The following is a 21,033-nucleotide window of genomic DNA, read 5'->3' on the forward strand; positions in this document are numbered from 1 at the left end:
TTTTCCTTCCTCCATGCCTTCGAAACAGGGTGATGGCAATTGCCACCATTCTCAACTTTCTTTCCCTTTATTTTTGTCCAACTGTGTTGTAAGTTATTAAAATTCGCCATTTTCTTTAAATACGTCTTCCTACATTTTTAACCTTATGTCATCTATCTGCTTTTTGAACCACCATTCTTCCAATCGCTTTTTGCTAATTTCCACCGCAGATTTCCACCGGGTGGATGGATGAATACGGCTGAACCCTTTAAATCGGGCGGTGGCTCAAGCCACCTAGCCATATCTTGTGAAATTTTATTCTTGTCTTGCTTTCAGCCACCAATCATATAACCTTCGCTTGGTTATTCTACCCGCTTAAAATCTACTTTTCCTTAACTGTCCTTAAACCCAAATGCCTTGGGGTTTAAGCCAGACCACAGCGCCGCTGCGCGGTGGCGGCGCGCCTAAACAGGAGAAGGCTAGGCGGGGACTCGGCGCTGAGTAAAGGTGGCGCAGAATTTTTTTTTTTCCTCCATGCTCTCGACCAATAAACTTGCGCGAATTTGGCGCGCTCACGACACTTTCCCGCCACTCTGCCGCTTCTTTGCTCTAGAGCGTACGCAAGGTTGGGACTTCTGTGAGAAGTAGTAATCACAGAGCACTTCGTTGCATTTGCTTGATAGGTAGCGAACAGTTGCCGCGCAGTATTTTAAACCATGTTTGAAGCACGTCTTGTCCACGGAGCTCTGCTCAAGAAAGTCCTCGATGCCGTGAAGGACCTGATCAACGAGGGGACGTGGGACTGCTCGGCGACGGGCATCAGTCTGCAGGCTATGGACGTCTCTCACGTCAGTCTGGTCTCACTGAATTTGCGAAGCGACGGTTTTGACAAGTTCCGTTGTGATCGCAACCTTTCCATGGGCATGAATCTGACAAGGTAAGTCATCCGCAAAGTCTCGTTTCAGGCGGTCCTCGCAGTCCTAATTCCATTGTCTTTGCATCTACAGCGTTTCGAAAATCCTGAAGTGTGCTGCAAACAACGATATCATCACGATCAAAGCACAAGATGATGCGGATACTGTTAATTTTGTCTTCGAGGCTCCAAGTAAGTAGCATTGCTTTGTTTGCGATCCTGCTGTGAACTCTTATGGTTAAACAAACTTAAACTGGTAAAACGTGTCTAATGGCTTAGCCGTGTCTTGGAGTTGCAGATTTTCACTTTTATATCCCATACGCACACATACACACTCGCGCTCCTATCCTTATGGGCCTTTGTGCGCGCTACCGGCGTTCACCGCCGCATGTGACCTCCCTCCGAACTTCTCCCAATAACTAGGCCACTGAGCCATCCTACTTAAAATACAGGGTTTCAATCAATTTTCCGAGTTTCTCCTATGAGGTGACTCTTTCAGCCAGTCGAAGCGCTCTGAAAGTTTCGGGCTAATCCTGATACCTCTATCGTTGCGAAGTTTCTTTGTCAAGCACGCTATTGGATTGTGCTTGTTCTTCGAGGAGGGAAAAAACATACTCCAGGCGTGTTTAATCAAAACCTGAAAATAAGACGGTGTTCTTGTGTCGCATCTCAATGCGCATTCTCAGCAGCAGTTTTATTTTCCCGGAACTGTAAATACACATATACTGTTGCATCTTCGGTTACCTAAATCAAAGATCGTTCTGTTTTTCAGACCAGGAAAAAGTATCCGACTATGAAATGAAACTGATGAACATTGACACGGAGCACCTAGGCATTCCAGTAAGTCGCTGTGGACTGCATCTTTTTTTAAAATTTGAGTTACAACTGTGCTGTGAAACTGGTGAACAGTTAAGCACAGCACCTCTCGTGACTTGTAGAAATTGTTGTTCACGTTTCACCAGTGCCTTTTTAAAATCAGGGCGTGGGCCAAACTATAATTTTTGTGGTATCTCACAATTTGCTGCCATTTTCACAGGAGACTGACTACAGTGTTGTCATCAAGATGCCTTCTGGGGAATTCCAGCGCATCTGCCGAGATCTCAGCCAGATTGGGGACTCTGTTCAGATCACTTGCACGAAGGATGGTGTTCGGTTTTCTGTCAGCGGGGACTTGGGCACAGGTAACGGCATACAAACTGTTTTGAACTGAGCTGAATGCTGTTGTGGGGCAAGAATTGGGTTTGATGCCCAAGTAGTCAAAAGAGAGCATAGGCTCTTTTATGGTTACTTGAGAAGAAAAAGAAAATGCTGTCAGCAGTTTGTGGTACTCACAGGCCTCTTAGGCAATGATGGTTTCTTCAAGATCTGTTTATGCCAAGTTGTTTTACACTTGTCATTTCAATGCAAGTTTTACTTCTCTGATGTAATGGCAAAGGTACAGGGGTCTGAAGCCTCCTCTCTGCTCTACCTTCCATTTCTTCAAAACTCTCCAACGCTACATAGTATTGCTTATGTGCTGTCAATGCATGTGGAGTTCTGTAATTGTCTGATTTTACTGCAGAGGAGGGAAGAGTGTGTTTAAAAGCACATTGTCAAGAAATAGAGGGGAAATCACTCAAGTACAGTTGGCTAAGAATATTGCATAGTGCAAATAGCTGGGCTAGGTCATTGGTTTGAACAAGATCAGGTGTGGTACTAGCAACAAAAGAGGACTACAGATAAGGTTGTTATTGCCATGCTTTTGTGGTGTCTACTTGTCTGTAGGCCTCGTCAACACTACTGGTATGTGAAGCCAAAATTTTGTCTCATTGTTTTTCATATTAGTTTCTCATTGTGCTTCTGAATTTATAGCTTTTCATATTATGTGCTGAAAGGCACTTGAATTTGTGTGCTTCTAGTCTAGAGGCATCTTTATATTGAAGAGTATAAATTCGTGTCTTTACCTTGTTTTTACCTTATTAGGACTCCTTTAGGGGATGTCAGAATGGATGCAGCACTCGTCTGGGCCCCTCCTTTTGTCCTGTCCAAAGTGGTGTTTCAGATCCTTGAACATGCCTTACAAACTGACCTGCAGATCGACCCTCCTAAGTTTTCTATGAGATGAGCAAATTTTCAGGGTTCATTCATGTCATCTAGTTAGTCTTAAAGGGTGTATACTATATTTCGCATTACAAGCATTGGTAAAATGAGCATTTAGCTTAGTTTTATTCTCATCTGAGTGTCGATGGGTGGATGATAGTGGCATTACCCTTTGTATCAGGTGGTAGCTTGTGCCTCCTAGCCTATAATTTCGCCTGTTGTTAATTTTTTCCCCCTCCTATTTGCTTTTAAAATGTCTGAATTGTCTGTTTGGGAAAGGAAATGGTGCAGTATGTCTCACATATCGGCGGACACCTGAACTGCACCTGAACCGTAAGGGAAGGAATAAAGGAGGGACTGAGAGAAGAAGGTAGAAAGAGGTGCCGTAGTGGAGGGTTCCGGAATAATTTTGACCACCTGGGGATCTTTAACGTGCACTGACATCGCATAGCACACGGGCGCCTTTGCGTTTTGCCTCCATCTAAGCATAGCTGCCGCGGTCGGGTTCGAGTCCGGGTATTCCGGATCAGTAGCCAAGCGCCCTAACCACTGAGCCTCCGCAGCGGGTCTAGTTTGATTATCTTTTCCTGCCCAAATTCACCCCTCTCTTCGCTTCCTGCACCAGTCTTCTAACCTCCCATTCGTCACTGCCGCGCTTTTCTCATCCACTCACCCATCCTCTCCAGCAAATCGCAGCTCTCTCTCTAAGTCTATTGCTGTTCCCTCGGGGAACAGCAACTGCACAGCTACCATAGCCCTCCATAAAGTCGGCAATAAAATTCCAATTAGGAAGGTCGTCAGGTAGGGAGACACGATCTCACCAATGCTATTCACCGCCTGTTTACAGGAGGTATTCCGAGGCCTGAATTGGGAACAGTAAGGGATAAGTTTTAATGGAGAATACCTAAATAATCCGCGATTCGCTGATGACATTGCCTTGCTGAGTCACTCAGGAGATGAATTGCAAAGCATGATTAATGAGTTTGACAGGCAGAGCAGAACGGTGGGTGTAAAAATTAACATGCAGAAAACCAAAGTAATGTTCAACAGTCTAGCAAGGGAACAGCAGTTCACAGTTGCTGGCGAGGTGCTGGAAGCGGCAAGGCAATACGTCTACTCAGGGCAGGTAGTGACCGCTGATCCGGATCACAAGAGGGAAATAGCTAGAAGAATAAGAATGGGGTGGTGTGCATATGGCTGGTTCTCTTAGATCATGAATGGCAGTTTGCCAATAGCCCTCAAGAGAAAAGTATACAAGAGCTGTATTTTATTAGTACTCACCTATGGGGCAGAAACGTGGAGGTTAACGAAAAGGGTTCAGCTTAAGTTGAGGGCAACGCAGTGAGCTATGGAAAGGAACATGATAGGCGTAACGTTAAGAGACCGAAAGCGGGCAGAATGGGTGAGGGAAGAAACGCGGGTTAATGATATCTTAGTCGAAATCAAGGGGAAAAAATGGGCTTGGGCAGGGCATGTAATGCGAAGGCAAGATAACCGCTGGTCATGAAGGGTAACAGAGTGGATTCCAAGAGAAGGCAAGCGTAGCAGGGGGCAGCAGAAAGTTAGGTGGGCGGATGAGATTAAGAAGTTAGCGGGCATAGGATGGGCGCAGCTGGCAAAGGACGGGGTTAACTGTAGAGACATGGGGGGAGGCCTTTGCACTGCAGTGGGCGTAGTCAGGCTGATGATGATGATCCCTCGAGGAGGGTGGGACGAAGTTTTGCGTACCTCAAAACAAAGTGCTGTATGGTGTCCGTTTCCATCCTACAGGCAGCACGCAAAGTATCCACGTCATTAAATTTGGACCTGCACGTTTTTGTTCTCAAAACCTCTTTCCTAGCTTCAAATGCAATGAACTGCCCTGCGAGCTATCAAATAACCGCTCTTTCTTTATGTCCTGTTTTCGTGGCCTATGTATACCTAAACGCTGATTTTCCCTGCATATTTTCCTTCCACATCTTTTTTTCTGTTCCCTTTACCTCCGTTTTTGGATTAGTATTTTTCCGAGCCCCATCTCTCACCTATAGGTACTTCATTCTCAGCTTTCGGGTTCTCTTCGTCCGTTTTCTGTTAATACTTTTCATGTATAGATACTTGTACACCTTTTCTGCCCACCTTGCAGTGGTGCTCCAGCTACTCTATTTGCACCATTCTTATACATTTACATTTTGCTGCTCCAGTCTGCTCCAAAAGTGGAAAATTGATCAGTATTGCGCTTTAGCTGCACCAAAAAGACGTGGTCACAGGGGAACGACTATTTTTGGAACCATTCAAGCTTTTGGTTGGAAACCTAATAAAACGTTTGCGCAGTTGGCAATCCAGCGTGGGCTTGCTTGTGGTAGAATTTAGCAGCCAGTTCATTCGCCACATGGAGGAAGGAAAGAGCTCAGGAGAGGTGGTTAAGTCACATTGTTTGAAACCGGCTCCCCCTACTTAGCCGCAGTCTCAGTGCGCATGTGCAGCAAGCATTGCAGGAGACAACGCTGCTGCACCTAGTGTTACATTGGCTGCGCCTGTGGCCAAACACTCCCAATTGTCATTTTGGCACACTTTTTGGCGTGCAGTTTGGATAGTGGGGGTATCTCAAGAGTTTTTCTTCCTCCATGTTCGTGCATCATGTCGGCTTCATCAAAAGGTTGCTTCATGTTAATCGACCCTGAAGCGGGCTGAAGAACAAAATCTTGGAGCATGTCTAACAAGGTCAAGCTTTGTTGGAACAAGGGAATTTCAGTCTTGCTGAGTCACTTTGCTAGCTTGATGAATTTTAAAAAAATTCTAAGAAGCATTGAGATAATGCAACTTTAAAAAAAGAATGATTCAAGTAAACCTGTCCTTTGGACTTTTAGTCAAGCATGCTTGGCTGAACTTGCGTGCAAGACAGTGCCAGCATTGATAAAATGTTTTGTCACTTTTTTTGTGAAGCACCTTCTGTTTTTTTTTTTCTTCCTAGCTACACATGGCTAAACCTGATCTTGTTAGTAACAGACTCTTCTTGGCGAGTCCCTTATTCCCTTCGTGCTGCTCCCTGGTTGCTCCAGAATTATTGTTCTGATACAAAGGTGCTCCAAAGTGAATATTTTTTCTGCTCCAAAAATTGCTGCAGAGCTTGAAGTGGCTGGACCACCACTGCCACCTTGTTTCCTCCATTTGGGTTAGTCTCTGAAATGCCGCCCAGCCCATATCTCTTTGGACTCCCTCATTCGGAGTGTTCCCATGTGCACCTAAGGCCAGCCTTCCTACACTTCTTTGTTTGATTTCTAGACTTGATCATACTTCTGATTTCATGCACAGGACTGCATTTCCGAATGTGAGGCCTGGTACCCTTCCATACCCCTCTAACCACCTCATACCTATTATAATTCCATAGTGCTCTGTGCTTCATAATGTCTGAATTCCTTTTCCCTTTGTCCTTCAGAATCCTTTTGCGTTCTTCCAGATATTTTTTTTTCTTCATTTAGCATATACCTAGTTACTTATGACTCTTCATGTGGTCAATCATAGTGTCTTGTATTTCTAGTGGGTCTCCCCTCTCATCATTATATACCATTATCCTGGACTTCTTTGTACTGAAGTAAAGTCCTAACTTGCCCTCCTGACCACAGATATCAACTAGTTCCTGCAACCTATCTTGCTTGTCTGCTAGCAGTACAATGTTGTTTGCATATATCAGTCCGGCCAGCAATTGACTTACCTTCTGGCCTTTCTGCATATAACTCACGTCAACTCCTACCTTACTCTCTTCCAACCTCTTTTCCATTTGACTAATGTATATCATGAAAAGTAGGGGTGACAGTAGACAGCCCTGTTTTAGCCCACTTTTAATTTTAGCTGGTTTTGTAGTTACTCCCTCCTATGTTACCACCACCTCATTGTCTGAATATACACATAGAAACTCAACCAGATTTATACCTGAACCATATCCCTTCAATTGGCCCCAAAGCTTTTCCTGATTCACATCATCATATGCCCCCTTAGTGTCTAAAAATGCTATCCACAGATGCTCCCACTTGCCTTGGCTATCTTTATACACAGAGTTATAACGAATAGATTGATTCCCTCCAACCGTCTCTCCTTTCAGAAACCATTCCAGCTCTTGTTAGATCTCATGTTCTGCCCATTCTTCCATTCTCATTTACACCATCTGCATTTCTAGTCTGTAATAACTGATGTAACCGTAATTGGTAGGATTTAATGTGGGCCTTGTTTCCCTTACCTTTGTATATTAGTCTCATCCTGCTCAATTTCCAATCTTTTGGTACGTCTCCTCCCCCTATTATTTTTTCAATGATCTGTCGTAATTTCAGTTTGCTTTTTTGGCTTAGTATGTTAATTAATCTCATAGGTATGCTGTCTGGTCCTATTGCTATTGTGATTGAAGCCTTGCCTTCTATTCTGTCCCATTCTCTTGCAGTCATCTTCCTGAGCTCTTCCTCCCCTGCCTTGTTGCCGCCATTGCTCTCCTCTAGTCCGTTCGCCTCAGGCTCTGCAATTGCTGCTTCAATTGTTTGTCTTATATATTCTTCCTGTACTTCCTCTCCCTCTACTCTTTTCCCCTCCTGTGTGGTCAGAGAGTGTTGGATGCCCTCTTCCCTTGTAACTTTATGTGCTCCCAAAACCTCTGCAGCATTTCCCTCTTATTTATCTCCTTCATCCAGTGAACTGCTGCTTTTACTATTTTGGCTTGAATTAATGCCGCTGCCTTCCTTTTGGTCTCAAGGTATTCATTCCATTTTGAGTCCACTTCAATGGTTGTGGCCTCCCTTTTCTTTGCTAATCTGTGTTCCCTAGATGCCTCTTGTTGTGCTATGGCTGCCTTCACTTCTCTGTCCCATCAGTTTTTTGTTGCATGTTTTCCCTCCCTTTTTGACTTGGCTTTTCTTTAGCTCCCTTTGAAAACTCCCCACTAGGTCATCATATGTCCACTCCCAATGTGGTTGCTTGGATACTGTCTTCAATGTGTTTCGACGCTAGCTGCAGCTGTGCATCAGTGAGGTTATGTTTACCTTCCCTCACTTGAGTTTCTATTGCAGATATTGCGCTACCAATTGCAATGTGGTCGCTCCCCAGGCTTTTTGTACCTTCATCAATTTCCCCTAACCTGTCCAATAAAGTTTTCCATCCACAATAAAGTTTTCCACCCATCCTAACCTTTTTCATACAGTTAATATGACGTTAGGCAATAGTCAATAGTTGATTGAGAGTTATTTCTTACACATGTTATTTTCCCCTCGCATTTTGTTTCTGTATTAACCATTACTAGATCATGGGCATCGCAAAGTTCTCCTAACATCTTCCCCGTTCGTTGCATCTGTAGCTTCGCCAAAATACTCCAAGTGAGCATATCGCCTAAGATAATTATTTCCCGATGCAAGCCTAACTTCATGATATCTTTAGACGTACTTTCAAAATTCCCTATATTCTTCTCACTCGACTGATTCCCTGTTTTAAGGTATACAAACCCTAATATTTTCTCTAGGCTCCCCACTATCCCCTGGAGCCATTAGATGCTCCCTGCAGTTTTCTCACCCTTTTCCCGTCTTACCCCTTTACTAATGCCCCTAGGCCTCCTCCTTTACGGTCTTTCCCTTTTCTGTTACACCCTATCCAATTGTAACCTGCAATGGGTGGAAGTTTTTCCATGTCTCACAGGTGAGTTTCGGCATCCTCATAAGCCCAAAAATTTTCAACTTGTAATTGTTCTTTGATTTTGTCGCATTTAGTTCGACTTCCCCTCCCCCTTGCAAGTTTATGAACCTAACAGAGATTTCATCCTTCTCATTTTCCATGCCTTTGTCCTGCCCCCCCCCCCCTTCAGATTTGTTGTTTACTCCTTGGCCTGCAGGGGTATGTGTTCCTTTTAAAAATCCAGTGCCCTATGGGCCCATCCTTTTGCCCACCTGCCATCCCGCTGGCTTGGCGTAATGGATGCCATCTGGAGAGAAAGGGGGGTGGGAGTTCCCGTCTCCATAAATCACCCGGTTGACATCCATCACATCACACCTGAGGGTCTTCCCCATCTCCCTGATCACTGTGTTTTGCCCTCATGACCTGGCCCTCAATGTATGGGCCCTGTCCCCTGACCTGTGGGACTGTGCACAGAACAATGTGCACTGCCTCGGAAGTCGGCCTAAGTTTTGTCATCCCCACCTGGATTTGTTCGCAGGTGTTTCCCTCTATCCTGCAGCACATCGTTGACCCCTGCGTGCAGGACCGCAAGGTTCTCACCTGTTACATTTTCCCAGAGCATAGCCTTCGCTCTTTCTGCAACCTCTCTAAAACACCTTCCTGGAATGCTCTCGACCTGCACCTGCTCATAGTGCTCGTTTCACTTGGTAGACATTTGAGCTTCCTACTACCCAAACCTTCCTGCTGCTGTCCATCTTTGCTCCTCTGCCTGTGCCGTGCTTCTGTTATGCTTCTGGTGTTGATCCCTGGGTCCCCTCTACTACCACGGCTCCTCTGTTCTTCTCAGCCTTTTCCGGGTGCTCTTCTCTCTTTGGCGGGCTCCACATTGTCGTGTCTGCCTCCAAGTCTGTTATGCTGGCTGGCTCTGTTGCCCTTCCTTGTTCTGCTTCCAGTCTTTGCCCCTCTCTCTCTCTGCCTGTCTCGTTCTCAGCTCCTCCACCTGCCTCTCCAATTGGCCTCTTTCCTCTCGTTCCTCGCTCAGTTCTCGCTTGTGGGTCCTACCCTGCTGCTCCACTCTCTCTTGACTCTAGTCTTGAATTCTGCACGCCTCTCCTTTTCATGCCTAAGTTCCTCACTCATTCCCTCAACTTCACTCACCAGTTGTTTTTGGAACTTCATGTTTACTTCACACAAGCTGCACACAAAGCTTGTCACCTCTGCCTTCGTCACACTTGCGAACCCCGTCTCGTCTAGGAAGCACCATCGATTGCATATTTCCCATTGGACGAGGTTTCCTCCCTCATCCTTGGCTTCTTTTGGTTTTTCTTGTGTGAGGGACCCTGGCCCGCCAGTACGTTTTCTGCTCGTTCGAATCAAACAAACAAAACCAAACAACAATAACCTGCATGACCAAGAGAAAAAAAAACAAAAAGAACACCAACTTGCACGCCTAAGAACAAATTACACAAAAAGAAAAAAGAGAAAAAAAACTTCCTAAATAATGTGCTAGCACATGGTTCCCGCTAACCCTACAATGGCCCAGCGCTAACCTACTTCCCCTTCGCTAGCTTCAACGCACTAAGGCCTACATGCCTAATCTACTTCCCCAGTCCTATTTGCCTGTCTGTCGTCGCTCGCTACTCTATATCACACGTTATATATATAGATAACAAAGTTGGTACTTAGCTATGAATGGACCAACGATGCAACTCTATGGCAGTCCCACACCGTCAACACGTCAACATGTTGATGATTTCTTCGGCAGGTTGTGAACTGCACAGTTTTTTTAATCCGAAGGACTATGCAGAATGCTCCATGCTTCCACTCCTGCACAACACTATTTGGCGCGCCATCCTGATATCACTAAAGTGCACCAAAAATAATGGGATTGCACAGTGATGATGGTGATGTGAAGCTTTCTAGACAGGCCTAGAGAGGGTATGCTCCTGACGCCACGTGTTGCATTTGAATGCAACCTCGTACAGCCGTTGCTGTGAAAAACATCCCCGAGAAAATAAACCGAGGTCTGTCGGACCACTGTTGCAGTGGGCCTTTGAATTGTGCAAAAAGGAAGTAAAATGAGAAAACCAAACAGGAAATTTCGTTTTGTGTAGCTCTTCAGAGCATACTCATTGTCGGCACCATTGCTAGTTGCTAGAATTTCGGTTCAGGTGAATTCAGACCTGTGCAGAACACGTTTGCGCTTCTCCGTTGATGTAATACTCTTGTCACATATGCACTTTCAAAGGCTATTGAGTCGAGAGCCTTCGAGATTCTCAGTCACTATCGAAGTCGAAATAATTGTGCTGCTGCTACATGGCAAACTGTCGCTGTCGATGTATTCCATCATCTCGCACTAAGGTGCTGTGGCACCGCCATTGCCACTAATAATTTTGCAGGCATGCATACAATCGACTTACAAGTTGAAGAGGTTAAAAACAAAATGTTCATTCGTTACTATAATATTAATCGCTCGTAGGCTTGATGGACATCGCAGCCGCCCATATAGCAGGGCTCAGTTGGTCTTTGGGTTTATAGACTGTCAGTGCAAGCACCTTTGAAATGACCTGTGTGACGGGTGTAACTCGGATTGGCCAACCTCCTTGCCACTTGCTAGCACAGCTTGTCTCTATCTGTATGATATGTGGAGCACGAATGAGTTCAGTGAAGAACATGTTGTTCCGTTTTTCCCATCTGGCAACTCCTATTTTGAACGTCTGTTAATTTTTCTCAAGAGAAGAAAAAAATGTACTAGCCTTTAACCACAGTAGCCTAAGACATTGAAAAGTAACAGTGAGCGCAAGGTTATTTCATCTCAGCGCATGAAAAAAACGTCGCCATCTTCTTTTTATTTCGTGCTAGTGCAACGTGTTTTCTAGACTCTTGAAGACCTTGTGGCTTGCTATCGCCTCTCTTGATTGGCATTTGTGGTCATTTCACATATGCAGAAGCTTGTGGTATAGCTTTTCATCTGCCAGACCAGTTGTTGGTAGAAGGGAGGCAGTGGCGAGACGTGCACAAGGATGAGGTAAAGCTGCACCAAGCATAAACGTTTGCATTGTTTTCACTGCCACCACTATAATCTTGTGTGAATCTTGTGTATTACCGTACTTACACAATTGTAAGCCAACTATCCCCTCCCTCCCCCCCCCCACACACACACATATGTCAGGGAAAAAAAAGGCTTGCCTATGGGACATTCCAAAATGAAGATGTATTTAGTCACTGGGCTACTCGTCTACGCTTGCTCCATCGTCATAGCTGCTGCAGTTCCACTGCATGTTGTTCTAACTTCGTCGTCCAGTGAAATACCCCACTTCGCAAATGCCGCACCACAACATTGCATGGAACAGCTGAAAATTTTGCCTCACTGCAGCCGCCACACCTGCATCACCTGTTTTGAAATGTTGAACTTGCGGCCTGGTGTGTGGTTCGTTTCTTTGGCCTAAAGAATGACAGCCATCTTGAATGTATTCGTGAACAAGCACCGAGCGCTTACCGGCCACGGAGCACAAATGAGGAATGGCAAAGTTCTGTATTAAAAACTGGTAAAACGTGGCCGACAGTAAAGTCAAATGCGTCAAACAGGCAAAGAGAAACTATGCTTGAACGGCGTCAGCCCTTCCATCGGCTACTGACACTCCCCGGAGGCACTGCCGTTCCGAGTGGTGGTGCTGCCATGATTGGAACAGCGGCCCTTCCATCAACTATTGACACTCCCATGATCGCTGAGTGCGCAGTTAAAAGTAAAAAAAAAGAAATCCTTCCGAACAAGCGCGCTAAACAGTCGAATGCTACTAGGTAGAGTAAACATAAAATTGTAATCACGCTGTAGCATCCCTGATATCTCGTTTTTCTCTCCTTTATTTATGTTGCTATGCTTTGGTTTCGATTTCAAGTCGACAACCCCCCCCCCCCCATTCAGATTTTCAAAGTTAAAGGAATAGGTTGACTTACAGTTGTGTAAATACGGTAGAATCCCGAAGCTCTGCCTTTTCATAGGGACAAGGAAAACGTGGACAGAAACAAAAACTCGCTAGGCTGCATCATATTAAGTGCTGTCTGTGCCGTCTCTTTCGGCGCAGTTCCATTTTGGCACCTTTGGTTTTGGGTGCCTTTGCCCCAGTGTGTTGCTGAAACTGAAAATAATGAAAAGTGCTGGAAGCTGCCACCTTTACAGGGTCCCTCTGTGAACTGTGTGCAGTCATCATGCCACACATGCGCACTAAATGTTCCTTGAGGCACCTGCAGCTTCTAGTGCTCGCCTCAGTAGATACTTGTTTAGTTGAGCCAGACCAAGCTGTGTCAAAGTTCAAAATGTCCGCTGGCACTTTTTGCACGGGGTGGCATTTGCAATGTATGTGTCATGCAGGAATACTCCCACAATTGCAGAGTAGCAGCAGCCGAGTCAGTAACAGCAGTGTTCCACCGTGTTGGGTGTCTTTCCTAAAATGTCTTCGTCGTTTGAGTGCTTTTGCGATCTTGTAATGCGCAACCAGCTAGCCCAAACACTGCTGCTGCTGCATTACAAATAGGCTTAAAAATTCCCCCTGTTCTGTGTGCTGGTATATGGAGTGTTTTTTTTGTGACATGCGGCAATACTGGTTGAGAACATGGTTCTGTTGGGAATAAAGGCATTGCAAATAATTGAGCAAGTCTCGAAATCGCGACTATTGGCAGCATTGGAGATGTAAAACACTGCAAAAATTAACTTTCCATGATATGAGATTAGCTTAAGGCAGTTGGATGTTAGCCAGGGTTCGATTTCTTCACAATAATTATCTGGTTCAAAATTAGCTGCTTGATGGGCAAGACACATCTAAAAATGGCACACTGCTGCCCCAAAATGCTGATGCAGCTGTTCAAAAGTACTCCAAAAGTTGCTCTGAATAACAGTTTAGCAGTACGACCATTGGAAGCTGCAACCGGTGTCAAACCTTTCGCAGTGTTACTACTCATTGCTTTTTGCAAAGGCTTTGGACTGGCTGGCAAATTTTTCTAATAAAAACAGTGTAGAGCTTTAAAAATGACAGGACTGAAGAAGGTATACCTTCCATATAGTAATATATTACTGCTCTATTTTTTTGTCAAGAGTTGGAGTTCTAGTTTCTGTGGGCTGCAGAGTTAGCATAGTAGCGAATTTGCTGTGAACAGTGACACATTTGCTGCCCTGCTGTCTGCTGGAAGCACACATGACTTGGTGTGGATCTGCAGTTATCAGCAGACAGTGAGGTAGCAAATCTTTTGCTGTTAAATGAGTGCAGGTGGCTTGTGACAGTTTTGTGTTTTGAGGTTGCAGCTAGCAGAAACCAAAACTAAAACTTAAGGTAAAAAACTGTGCTTTAATGTATTATTTAAAAATGCTGAAGCACATCTCCAGTCAGGTGTTCCTAGAAATTTGGTGTCCTTATTCTTTAAAAGGGATAGTGCATCACTAGAAACACTTGGGAAAAAGCAAAGAATGTGTATCTAATTCATACTTGGAAGTGTTATTGTTGACTGCATGCTAATAGAGTGTTCCCTTTCATATTGCTTTGACCTGTACATGGCAGCACGTTTTCTTTGTCGGTTTAAAGAAAAAAACATCCTGCTTGCTGAAAGTGTGGTCATACTGAGCGCCTCAATTGAGTAAACGAAACGTGCGTACAATTTCTACTAAAAAAATATTCCCACTATTTTGACTTACATGTCTTGGCTGTTAAGAGAGCTGCTAGCAAGGGATTTAGGGAATCCTGTTATTACACTTGAGCTCATGCGAAGTAATTGTGCAGCTGTTTTGCTAGGAGGTATGTGCTGTCCTTTTTCATCTGTGGGCATGCTAACCTGTGAACTTTTTAAGCAAACGACATGTGGTGTGTACAGATTGGCAGACAGTTGACACTTGCATGACTTCGACCAAAGATTAACCGGTCAAACTTGCAAGTTATTGGTGAAATTGTTTTAAATTACCAGAATTCTGTACATTTGCACTAGCAGTTAGATGAAATGAGCTTTCAGCTTAAGAATTTTGTCCCAAGTTGTTTCATTGTGTTTTAATGGCTGTCAAGACTTATGTTGTCATGACAAGCTTAGTTTACAGCTTAATATAACGTTTACCTCATTCCTTGTAATGCAGGAAATGTCAAGCTCGCACAGACAGCCAATGTGGACAAAGAAGACGAAGCTGTGATCATTGAGACACAGGAGGCTGTTTCACTAACCTTTGCACTGAGCTACCTCAATTCATTTACCAAGGCGACACCTCTCTCGGCACAAGTGCAGCTGTCCATGTCTGCAGATGTGCCTTTGGGTAAGCAGGCTCATTCCCATGTAACATATTGCTCATGCCTTTGTTTTGTGCAGTGTACTTTGTTCACAATCAACTATAATTTCGCTGTGTAATTGCAACCAACTCGATAATTTGATTTTGAAAGGGACTGAAAATTTTATGACTTATGCAGAGTTATGATTAAGGGTAGCTTAAAACGTGATGTTGATGGGACTGAAAAATCACTTCGACTAAACTAGTTGTTCGAATTCATGTAGTTGCAATTAATGTGATTCCACTGTACATCCAGAAGTTAAGAACTATATTGTTGAAACACAGTGATAGCTTAGAAGAATGTAGCATATTGGGGATATGTAGTTGTTTGCTTCTCTTGTGTTTAAACAAGGTTTTGCATTTGATCTAAGTACCTGAGGTAACTGTAAAAGAGGTTGGTTTTCAGAAACAAGTGATGTTGAAGTCTGGACCTCTTAGTGATGCAAGACATGGTTGCGATTCGCATACTTTTCATCCTATTCAGTCTTGTAATGTACTGCATCGAAGGTTGCTTGATGGCAACGGTTAAAGCAAAAGAAATCGTCATGCCATAATCAAATTTTTGAGGGAACAGTGTACTAGTTTGAAAATTGCACATTTCCAAATTATACAAAGTAGAAGCATGCCTTTTCACTCTGGGTCCAATGCTATGGTTTTTCTTCAATGCAGTGCCAAAAACCAAGAGAGACACTTAAGCCCCACCTTAAGGGTATGACGCAATAGCAGTCTGGTCCTCTTAGTTACACAAATACTCATTATCATACAGTCGTAAGATATCACTTTACATGAAAGACCACACAACGTACATATAAACTCCCTCTTGTTCCCAAGCGTGCCTTGCATGGCCTAGTCGGTAGCATGCCTCACTCGCAACCAAAGAGTCGTGGGTGCGAATCCCGCCTACATTCTTAAAAAATTTTAAAAGTGATATCAATTGCTTTATGAAGTTAAATCATTTGAGACATGTGGCGGCCTTTAATTCGCATTGCTTGTTATGCTTTAGTCGCTTTCATTCCACGCGTGACATTACAGGTCTCCTCGATTTGGCTGCACTTTCTGCACTAGTTCACAAAAGTGCCGTTGCCAGTTCAGCGCCAGTTCTTGCGGTGCGAGTGTAGCCTGACACTACTGCTCTCGGCGCAGCGGCCAAATCGAGCGCAAAAATGCAGGAACGTTCATCTGCTGCGCTCGTGTATTTGTGTTGGTCATGTGGTTTGACATATAGCGGGATTGCGCTGGTTGTATTGAACGCAGTGCATTTGTTTGATGTCGCACATCTCTTGGAGTGTGACCATGAAATTTGTTAATTCCAAAAGTGATAAAGAATTTGACGCCGCCCTTTCCTTTGGGTTGTGCTAATTGGCACAGTCTGACCGTGACCATGTAAATGGGCACTTTGAAGAGACAACAAACTGAATTCAAGAGGTTATTCAGACTGTCGCTCGAGACGACCTTTGACAGTTTATACGCGTGGTTCAGTCTGTTGCTGTTCTATCCGAAAGTGTTTGCGGTTGTCTATGAGTTACAACAGAACAGAGTTGCCTGATTACTTGGAATTATTTGAACTCAACAACTCGCATTCCCTGTTGGTGGATGGTGGTGGCGGAGTGACTATCAGAGACTGACTGGCAGGCAAAGACGTAAACTGGTGGTGCCCTCAAAGCCAGTTGCTGCTGTAATGCAGGTGCGGATGACGTCACAGCGAGTCATCACAGATGTTGCGATCATATTAAAAAATTCTCCGCCAACACTGCCCTGGTGTTTACTACGGGAGCTTCAAGTGTATACATCGGTGTGCTCAGAAAACGTGAAGACCAAATCCAAACATCCGTGGATGTTTTCTTTCCGGAAACGTCCCTTCCAAGACACAGGCAGTGCCATCTACCTCATGGATTTCGCATTACTATTGTGATATACAGCCACCTTCACTATATCTACTATATTACCTCGTTATGTCAGTTAAGGGGGGAAGAGGGTCTTAGAGAAAAATTTTTTAATATTGGACTCATTAAAATGAAAACATTAGCTATTATGTATTTTAGTGTGCTGATTTCAAATATGGTATCCATTTTTGTGTATATTATGTCGTTTCTTATTAATTCAAGAATTTTGGTAAAATTATTCTGACACCTTTTTGAAAAAAAATTGGCTACTCAATTGGCTACTCAGATTCAAATAAATTTTCTCTGGATTCAACTATTATTAATGCTTGCAATAAGGGTACTTTCATTGTTCTAGCCATTCTGCAACCAAAGTTACAATGTTTTGAAGTTCAGATAAAAGTGGCGAGAAAAAAGGTGATTTTTCTTTATGCTGTTTAATTTTTTAAAAATTTATCAAGAGTGCTATTAATGGTTTTATTGCAAGTGCCAATCATTCAGCTTTCAAATAAAACAAGAATGGTGAAAATTGCGCGAGCCAGAGCTGGGAAAAGCTTGTCAGCAGTGTGTAGGGTGGCGCAGAAAATGTAACAGAAAAACGCAAAAAACGAAATGCAACATTTTGAAGCTGTGTAAGCACATTACAGTGCTTAATTTTCCGAAACAAACAGCTTAGAAGGCCCATAGTGAATAGTCTGAATCACATTTTTGCCGTTGCCGCCGCTTAGCAAGCTGCAAGAATGAGGTCGAGGGTGCACACTGTATTGTGAAGCAGTCTGTCGATTGCCACCAAATCTACGACCATGTCGGTAGCTCCGCAGGCAATGGCGGGTTGGCATCTACATGCTCGTTTGCTAGCGTCCACATCTTGCGCTACGTTGCAGAAATTGCTGCCAAACTGGCGATTTTATCATCGGGGTGCTTAGCAATTCCTTGTGATCAGCGCTGGGCAGAAATGTGTCTACTCTGACTCGCTGCTGCCAATCTCGCCCGAGCCTGCGATTTGCTCCGTGTCGAAGGCGGACGCCAAAGCTGGTAAAGAAGCGCTTATCACGACCACCGAATCGCGCTCCTGTGTCTCGTTTATTCCCTCTTCCGATCACTACTTGTGAAGTAAAACCATCCTCCGGCTCTTCATCATCCGCTGCAGCCGCGATGTGCACCGCGCTCGGAACGAACGCCGGAACGGCTGCCATGGTCGCGTCAGTCATCCGCCGGACCACGCTCAGGCACTCCGCTGCTGCTGGTTGACATCACTGCCGACGAACTTGTGTCTTCCGTGTGCTTTCTACGGCATTTTTTACGTTTTTTCCCAAACTTATGCGCGCTGCGAACTTCCGATCCGGTTTCACGGCACGGTGGTCTTTTTCAAAATGGCGTCGCAGAACGAGTGCAGAGCGCTAAAAAAAATGGCTCCGGCCAATGAGGCGCTTGAATTTCGCCACGTGGTGCCCGACAGCCAATACCATTGCCGCATTTTGTTTTGTTTTCTGTCTTTTTCTCGGTGACTAATCGCAGTCGACCTTTCGTTCTGACGGGAAAGAAAGCTGAGGCGTCGCTCTTTCAAACGAGACCAAAGTTGCCTCGCTGCGCCGGCTACTTTTGACGCGACGCAAAATGAGCATTTTCTAACCGTTTTTCGTGAGCTCTCTTGTCAAAATTGCATCTTTGCGTGTCGATTTCTCGTAAACTACGCGGTATTCAGCCATGAAACTTGAAATTGAGATGGAAAATGATGAGACATATCCAACTATGACAAAATTGAAAAGTCGATTTTTTTGCGATTTTTTGGTCCCAAAGACCCACGTCCCCCCTTAATAAGTTTTATAAATATGTGCATCATGACACTACAAATAGTTTGACACTGTCTGAAGGTCTTCAGAATGCACGGTTTGTGGGTGGAAAGGTTGTTGCGAATCCCACACATATTTTGGGCTTCATCTCAGTAATTTTATCCTCAGGAACATTCAAGTCATTTGACACCATTTCGAACATTCTGCGTCAAACGTGTGGCCCCCGAATTTTGTGGTTATTGTTTTGGTCAATTTGACCTTCATTGCATACATACGTGTCCTTCACAAACTTAGGTAGTAAGGGCTGATGCTCTTAAAAAAATGTCGATTTGGGTAATTAGGCCAAGTGCGGATATGTGTGCTACCAAGGCGTGAATTGTCGGTTAGAGCTACAACCTACTAGGTTGTACCAGGCTACCAATTAATTACAGCCTCAACTTTTTCGTTTATCTACTGTGCAAGAATCATTCGAATCACGTTCTCTTCCTAACCGCTGCTGCTCATTCCGCTTAGCTCGGTGCGCATAGGGGTGGTGCCGCCTAGTTAGCGCCCCAGGTTCTTACCTGGTTACCACCGGCTACAACTTGGCAAGTAAGCCACCCGGTGGGCAGATGAGCAGCGGCGCAGTGGCACAAGGCAGGTGCTATGGCAGGTGTTGCCATCAGTGGGACTTGGGTTGCTTCGGCTGGGTTGCGACCCTGGTTGCCCTTACCGAGCAGCCTCTCGCGAATAATTGGGATGCAGCCTGACATGGTGGGCACGTAAGCAGCCTGCCACAAAACCAACTTCAGACAGACAAACACACAACGCCCAAATGCAGGGAATGGCCATTATAAGTGCTAGCACACTAAAACATCCCACCATCTGCCTCTTATACAAACGCTTCGTCATGCTGCGTGTAATAATATTTGCTCACAAAAGAGAAATGGTGTAAAGCAATGTGCGAGGCTGGGCAGAAAGGCGAGAACCCGTATGCAATGCGTCTGCCACCCAGTTTCTTACTTGCGCCTACACATACACCCACGCATGTACACTGTCATTGAGTGCACGGCACTGATGCCGCGTCTATCACGGGTATGCAGACAGCTCAACGCCACTCACTAAAACAAGTATTGTCGCGGAGTCATCTGGTACTTGTCTGCTATGGAGTGTGCCAAGCGCCTTGCACTACTTGCACGAGAAAACTCGCCAGGAGACTAGTGCTGAAGTGCAGGTGGTGCAAGCTGCACTGTCAAATAGAGTCCAAGAGTACTGCACCTCCTGAACTGGTGCAGAAATTGCAGCCAAATAGAGGAGACCTCACGTGTTATGGGTTTGAAATTCCCATGCGAGGCCATGTGGCTGTGACATCATGACTATATCAACCAATCGGGGATTTTAGTGTTCAACGCCATCGATGTCGGCTTTTCTGCGATACAAGCTCGTTAACACTATCGTGTTAAAACTGCTTTTGGCGATCACTTACACATTCTGTCCTTTTGTGCCTTTTATCACGACCATATACATAAAACATACATAAACCATATTAAGACCATCATCTTCAACAGCCTTGCTAGCTGTTGACGAGAACTCCTGGTTGTTGATAGAAACTCGCAGTTGCTTCCGAGATCAGCATGTGTGCACGGCATGTATGATTTGTCTTTAACAAGATCGAGCTCCCATTAACCTACTTCTTCATTACTTTTAGTGGTGGAGTACAAGGTTGAAGACATGGGCTATGTGCGCTACTACCTGGCACCAAAGATAGAGGATTCGGAAGACAACTGAGAATCTGTCTGCTCCCTCCTCTTTTTGCTGCTTTGCCAGTTTTCGTTTTTACAATAAAGTTTGTCATAAAGTTTTCTTTTAAAAACCATGTTGGGAACAGTCACTTGTTCTTTTGGCGACAATTTTGCAGGTAAAGATCCGTGTTCAAAATGGTACTGTTTTTGAATTACACTCACAGGAAGCACAAAAACAGAAACTTCCATGTTCCCTGGAACTGCTCAATTTGCAGGAAATGGTAAGGTACTACTTGGTTAGGTGCAAGATTGAAAGTAATTTTTGGTGTGTCATTCATGTATATATGTGGAGATGTCTGGCTAGCCTAGAGCTTGTTGCAGCTCATTTTTTATATTTTGAGAGAGCTCGTTTAGCACATTGCGAGTTTTAGTGCTCATGACGCATTGTATGATATTTTCACAGCCAATACAGCTAAGATGTGTTAACTAGCTGGGTAACTTAGTTGGTCTCCTCGTTCATTTAGAGATAGGTAGCATGCGCCGAAAAGGAGCACATCACGCATGCTTGTAGGCGTGGCTAAGTGCTGCCCCATACCGTTTTGTCTGTGTGTGGGCCCAAAATTCGTCACTGCAGTGCTGACAAGAATTGCATTTTCTGAACTGTAAAAACCGATACAGATATTGCGCTGTGCTACAAAGCACTAAATAAATGAGCCCAGCTGTCGTTAAAACTACCTTTTGA

At 44.5% G+C, this 21,033-nt stretch overlaps 1 protein-coding gene across 1 annotated transcript; it reads left to right on the forward strand.

Moving 5' to 3' along the window:
• The first annotated feature begins 558 nt into the window (after nt 1-558).
• PCNA (Proliferating cell nuclear antigen) lies at nt 559-20,425 on the forward strand. The gene is made up of 6 exons (XM_077649257.1): nt 559-916; nt 987-1,084; nt 1,665-1,732; nt 1,929-2,073; nt 14,712-14,885; nt 20,258-20,425. Exons 1-6 carry the CDS (start codon nt 696-698, stop codon nt 20,335-20,337), a joined length of 786 nt encoding a protein of 261 aa, XP_077505383.1. The 5' UTR covers nt 559-695; the 3' UTR covers nt 20,338-20,425.
• Nucleotides 20,426-21,033: the final 608 nt, after the last annotated feature.

Source organism: Amblyomma americanum, chromosome 1, assembly GCF_052857255.1.
Source record: "Amblyomma americanum isolate KBUSLIRL-KWMA chromosome 1, ASM5285725v1, whole genome shotgun sequence".
Lineage (NCBI taxonomy): Eukaryota > Metazoa > Arthropoda > Arachnida > Ixodida > Ixodidae > Amblyomma > Amblyomma americanum.